Source organism: Mastomys coucha, unplaced genomic scaffold, assembly GCF_008632895.1.
Source record: "Mastomys coucha isolate ucsf_1 unplaced genomic scaffold, UCSF_Mcou_1 pScaffold22, whole genome shotgun sequence".
NCBI classification, from domain to species: Eukaryota; Metazoa; Chordata; class Mammalia; order Rodentia; family Muridae; genus Mastomys; species Mastomys coucha.
In genome coordinates, this window is record NW_022196905.1 from 96,404,538 (window position 1) to 96,411,042 (window position 6,505).

General features: G+C 44.6%; 1 protein-coding gene across 1 annotated transcript in view; it reads right to left on the reverse strand.

Annotated features, from left to right (window-relative positions):
• The window catches only part of Hsd17b13 (hydroxysteroid 17-beta dehydrogenase 13), a 14,457-nt gene extending 8,581 nt beyond the window's left edge, over positions 1–5,876 (reverse strand). The window contains exons 1-2 of the mRNA XM_031342197.1: positions 5,667–5,876; positions 445–552 (exon numbers count right to left, since the gene is read on the reverse strand). Of these exons, the coding sequence (XP_031198057.1) occupies positions 445–552; positions 5,667–5,876 (318 nt within the window). The remainder of the gene's footprint in view (positions 1–444; positions 553–5,666) is intronic.
• Between the last annotated feature and the right edge of the window lie 629 nt (positions 5,877–6,505).

The window sequence follows — 6,505 nt, forward strand, 5'->3', positions numbered from 1 at the left end:
CACACACACACACGATGCAGTAAATAAATAAAATGTTTAAAAAGTCATTAACTGTGTTTTTCATAAAAGACTAGATTATACACAAGCCAATAAAATCTCAGAAAGGAAATAAGTTAAAGAAACAAAGTAGAACAAAATCTAATTTTAAAAAGTTAAAAAAAAGAGATCAAATTTTCTGCTGATAAATCATTTTTCATTTCCTCTGAGCCAAACTTTTGGTCACAGCAGATTTGATTCAGAATATGAAACAGTGACAGAGGCCAGAGCTGAGTGGATATTAATACCAAGAAAGTTCTATATTTGTCCTCCTTCGGTCACACAGCAACTTGACCGAGCAGCTGATGTCTACCGGAAGTCCAGCAGCCCTAGACAATCTTTTCATTTTCCAGCTCAGTGTCAGCTGATGCATATGTTTTATGCAGACACCTGCACTCCGGTTCTCACCTGATCCACAGAGTTGTAAATCTCCGCCCGGTTGCTGCAGTCTACCACAAACACGTGCACAACAGCCCCCAGTTTCCTGCATTTGGCCGCGGTTTCCTCAACACCGTGCTTGGGGGGCGGGGAGGGGGGAGGCAAATTTGAGAAAAGATCAGGCTCTTCAAAAATACTTTCAGATCTTTGTCCAATAAGTCTCCTTATGTGAACTCATTATCTAATTACATTGACTAATTATACTGCCCAAGCAGCAGCTGAGCCAAAGAGAAAGAAACCCTTCCTTCCGGCTAAGGCTTTTGCAGCTTCTCATCTTGTCCTGGGCGTGGCTGTAGGTGGTTTGTCTAGAGTGACACTGTGGTAGCATGAAGGGTATCCCATAAGTGCTCGAAGATGCTGTGCCTCACAGTGTCAGGGAAGATGTCTGAGCTTGGAGGACAGAAGGAAGACTGGTCCACACAGTTGTGGAGCATCGCCCACGGCCGGCAGTGGAGTGCTGAGCAGCTGTCTAGAGCGACACCAAACGGCTTCTGACAACTTGGATTCACCACCCTGGTGCTAGGAGAGAATATTAACCGAGAAAAGCTTCCTAGAAGGAAACTAACTTACTACAGGTGACAATCTCAAGTGGGTATTTATTCTTCTGGAGCTTTGGAGGGGAAAAGGCCAAGAGCCAAAGGTTGAATGGCTAAGGTCCAAGACATGGAGGCAGCTTATTTTTAGCCTAAATTCAGAAGCCTCTTACCTGAGATTGTCCTAATGTGGTGTGTGAGTGAGAGTATGTGTGTGTGTGTGAGAGTGTGTGTGTGTGTGAGAGAGAGAGTGTGTGTGTGTGTGTGTATATGTGTGTGTGTTTCTCTTGTTCTTTTAGACCAGATGTCATTCTCTAGCCCTTGCTTACTATGTGTACCCCAAGTGGGTCTCCAACTCAGGCTAATCCTTCTGCCTCAGCCTCCTGAATGTTGCAATTACAGGTGTGAGTCACTACCCTTGGCTTTTTTTTTTGACCTACATTTCAGGAAAATTTGGATTCTTTCCAAGTTTTGGAACCTACTGATGTTATGGAGAATATTATAGGGTTTAAATTCTTTTTTAAAATCATACTTTTTCCTCTGACAGTTGTCTTCACTTCTCTGTGATGAAGAGTGAGGACACCCAGGAAGCTTTCTTGTGCACGCTGGGATGGCAATAGTGTAGCCATGGTGCAGGCTGTCCCTGAGTGGATGGTGGGTTTGGCTTACACTGGTCACCACCCTCCATCCCCTTTGCATTTTCCTATCTTGGCTAAACCACAAAGCAACAATAGAAGTCTTACAGAACAGACTTTAAGGAGGGTTAGGGTGTCCCTACAAAACCAACTGTCCCTTCACATAGACTTGGGGCAGGCTGCCACATAGTCTGCACGGGGCTGTGGAATAGAGCTGTGGTCTGGGTAGAAGAGTTTTCCACTATTGTTAGCTTCATTTCCACTAATGAAGGCTGCTTACTGCCAGTTGGCCCAGCTGCCCTCCTCACTAGTCTCATACAGTCCTGAGAGCTACAGAGAGGCAGTAACCAGAGTGTCAAGCAAAGATTGGACTAAAGAAGAAACAATGTACCAGTGTTACTTTCTTCAGTAGCACAAGCAAACGACTTGACTGAAGAAGAAACAGTATATCAGGGTTACTTTCTTTAGTAGTACAGCCACCAGCAAGCTGTCCCTAAGCTGAAATAAGCCCTCTTCCAAGCTCAAGTTAGCAATCCTAACTAAACTCATTAGCTTACACACATGGAAGTACAAGGGGACAGTTAGAAAGGGGATCAGCAAGAGTGGGAGGAGACCAGAGATAATGACAGGTGAACAGTGAATATGATCAGAATATACATGTCTATGAAAGCTTACGGTGAAACCCAGTATCGTGTATGAGTAATAGATGTTAATAGCAAACCATCCAGCCGTGTAATTAATCTGGAGTATGGCAGAATGTAGCTCTTTGTCACTTTTGAACAGGAAACATATTCTGAGGAGTCAACGCCTCTGCACGTTGCTAATGCCCGTGTCCTTTTTACTAATGTACAAACTAGTATGTTTCATGACGGCATTCCCACACATGAGGCATGACAGAGCCCATGCTTGCTGCCTTCTCCTACCCTCTTTTGTCTCTTGTTATAATTTTATCTGTAGCCAGCACTGAGTTCTAACTTGCAGTAACCCTCTAGCCTTGGCTCCTCCAGTGCTAGGACCAGAGCAGAGTGACCATGTCCCCCACCCCCAACTCCCACTGATCCTTCCCTTCATGAGTCTGGCTCCTTTTTCACCTAACATCGAGACCTCCAGTTTTGCCTATTGCCCTGCAAACAGAATGATCTCATTCTTCCAAAAGACTGAATGATGTTCCGTGTGTGAAACCACATTTTTCCATCCATGTCTATGGGTGGGCACTTAGGCTGGGTCCACGGTTTTGCTATTGTGTCATTGTGTTACCTTCCCTCTTGACTTCAGTCATCCACCGGACTCCTGGCAGCCTCTGTTTGGGGGCTAACACCTGGGAGCTAAGACAGATGCTCTCTGTTGACTGTTTGTCTTTGAAGAAGCTGCCTGAGCACGCCCACCGCCTGAGTACACCAGCCAGCCGTCTGAAGATCTTCTGAACCTGGGGACTTTGGCACTTGAACTTTCTTTGTAGTGTAATCTAGAGACTTGTTTTCAGTTTCTCCTGTGACTATAAAAACCCTGGTTTATTCTCAGTAAAGTGGAGCCTTGATTGGGATGCAACTTGGCTTTGTGTTTTCTCTTTGCATTTCAAACCCTCTATTTCAGGTGCTTTATTCCCTCCTGGCTGAGGTGAACCCCGTTCGTGAAACTGCAGGCAGTTTCATCACTGTGTTCTTAACTTTGCTTTTCATTCCTTGCATACATGTGTATGCTCTTATTATTTCATCTCCTGTTACCTTCCTGTAGCCCCTCCCCCCTGCTGAACTCCCTTCCTAATATCTCTGTGTCACTGTTTTAAAAGCCAGGGTCTTCTCTGTGGCCTTGCTTCTCACCTTTTAAGGGAAAGGAGCCAGCTTTGATGGAAAGCTAGCTGGCCCCTCAGTGTACAGGGAAACCAGAGTTACACTTGCAGCTTTCAGCCAATCATTTGGAGTCTTAAACCATGAAGTTCAAGAATTCAAAGAGGAATTTACAAGATTGAGTTACTCAGTTTTCAGGTTTGAGGGGGGGGGATGTGGAAGTCATCTTTAATGTGACCTCTTTCTAGTTTTACTCTTTCTGTGTCAGAAATTTTTCAAGTTAAAGGAAGTTTACTAACAAGTATTAATGTCTTCCCACCAGATACTCTTGGGAGGTGATCTGAAAGATCCTCTTCATTATGTATATGTGTGTGTGTGTAACACACACACACACACATATATATATATATATTATTTATTTATTTATTTTTTTTACAAGGGTCTGAGAACAGCAGGCTCAGTTTTCTTAACTCCAGGAAGACTGCCTGGGACCTCTGCAGGATTTGATAATGTCATAATCATCTCCATGTACCATGTTAGCTCATCTTGCCCACAAATGCCTGTATCTGCTAAGCAAAGACGCGTGGTGCGTCTCAGGATTCTTCACTGCTCAAAATGAACCAAAGCGGATTTAGTTCCTTATGTTCAAGAGCATTCTGAAGGCTGAGAAAAGTGTTGTTAACTGCAGATGGCAAAGAACATAAAAGAGGGTTACCAGAAGCCAGGCAAAACCCCAAGGAAACCTTTGGAAACTCTGCTTCTTACCAAACGAACAAACACTCTGGGTTTCTCTAGTCAGAGCCACTGTATGTGGTACATGACAGCAGAAGTTTGTTTTTTATTTCCTTGTAGTGCTGGAGTTTAAACCCAGCCGCAGCTGGATCTAATACCTAGCTTGTATGTTAGATAATTGCTGTACCGCTGGGCTAAATCCCCAGTCCCATTCATCAAAGATTACAATCCCAGAGACACTTTCTTGTGGCACATCTTTTCACGACCTTGTGAGAATGTGCATATTTAGGAGAAAGTGACCCAAGACATCAATGCCTTCAGACTTCAGGGTAATTAGGAGCATTTATAAATAATCAAGAGGTCAACAACCTCGTAAATGTCCAAGGGAAAGCCCAGCACCAGTGTAGACATTACCATAAGCAATGCTGCAGTGTAGACATTACCGTAAGCAATGCTGCAGTGTAGACATTACCGTAAGCAATGCTGCAGTGTAGACATTACCGTAAGCAATGCTGCATTGTAGACATTACCATAAGCAATGCTGCAGGTGCGCTAGGCCACGCTAAGTACAGCACCAGTGTAGACATTACCATAAGCAATGCTGCAGGCGCGCTAGGCCACGCTAAGTACTTAAGTATGATTCTCTTTCTTTACTCTTCTTGCTCAGGACCCGGCAAGTCTTTTTCTGCAAAAGGTCGGATGTAAGTATTTTAGGATTGCTGGAGTGTGAGCAGAGGTACCATGGGTTTCTGCTGGAAGTTCTTCATGTGTATTTTGTTTTGAGAATCCCTCAAATGTGTACAGATCTGAGCTGTAGCTGTGGCTCAGTGGTAGAGTGCTTGCCTGGCACATGCTAAGGTACTGTGGCTCGGTGGTAGAGTGCTTGCCTGGCACGTGCTAAGGTACTGTGGCTCGGTGGTAGAATGCTTGCCTGGCACGTGCTAAGGTACTGTGGCTCGGTGGTAGAGTGCTTGCCTGGCACGTGCTAGGGTACTAAGACCCATCTTCAGTCTATCAAAGAAAGGAACAAATGAATAACCGAATAAATAAAAATTTAAGAGTATAGAAGTCATTCCTAGCTTTAATAAACTGCATATAGGCCAATTTGGTTACCGGCAATGATTACCTGTAGGTTTTGTCTCCCTCTGAGATTTTTTTTTTTTAATTGAAGTTGAGGTAAGTTATGTGGCTGGCCTAATTTCAGCAGCTGGGAAGCTTCCCGGCTTCGGCGTCTCTTGTTATCAAGTTGTACACCACAGGAGAAACAAGCAAGCAACCAAACAATCAAACCAAGTGAACTCCTCTGCCCCCAGGCTTAGTTCTCCAGCACATTGAGTCCATATAGTTCACCTGTCACAGGGATCTAGAAAGGCTCCGGGTGGGGGTTTATTAAAACTTTGAAAAAGGAAAACACAAAGAAAAGCCAGCCTAAGTCAAGTAACTAGAGAAACATATGCCTTATTATTTTGTGACTTTAAAAGATCGTCAGAAACACCTATCATTACCTTATTAATATCCCACAGGACCAGTCTGCTTTTCCGCCTTGCAAACTCATAAGCGGTCAGCCTGCCTATTCCGTGTCCGGCCCCCGTGATGAGAACAGTCTGTCCGGCCACAGACTTCCTTCTCTGGGGAATGAAGAACTTTACCAGTGACTCCAGGTAGGAGTAGATGATGATGCCCACCAGCAGGAGAAGCTCTAGGATGAGGTTCATGGCTCTCCACTGCCTCTCCCTCTCCCTGGGGCTCTGTTCTCCCACAGACGTCTCTGCTCAGAGCTCCACAGAGAGCCCTGTCAGGTATTATGGGCTGCTGCAGAAGAGGCAGACTTTGACTGTGTTTCCTGACAAATCAGATACACCTTTGGCTTTTGAAATGATGCCAGTCTCTAGTGCAAGCACAACATAGGTCAGGGAACCCAGTGGGATGTGCCCTTTGGACCTGCTTATCTGAAAAGCAGTCGTGTACCATGTTTCAACATGAAACTTCACCTCTCAAAGCTATTCTGGAAGTATTGCATCAGCTAATGGTTTGCTATCATTTGAATTCATGCGCACGTGCGTGTGCGAGCACACACACACACAAGCAAGCATATGTGTTAAATCAGGGTTGGGGGGAATTAGAAATAGAAATGTTATGTTAAAGAAACTTTAAGAAATTAGTGACATGGCTTAGCAGTCAAAAGTGCTTGTCATGTAAGCCTCTTACCTGAATCTGATCCCCAAATCCATACTAGAAGGAGATAGCCAACTCTACCACACAGACACACAGAGAGGGAGACACACACAGAGAGGGAGACACACACACATACACACAGAGAGGGAGACACACACATACACACAGA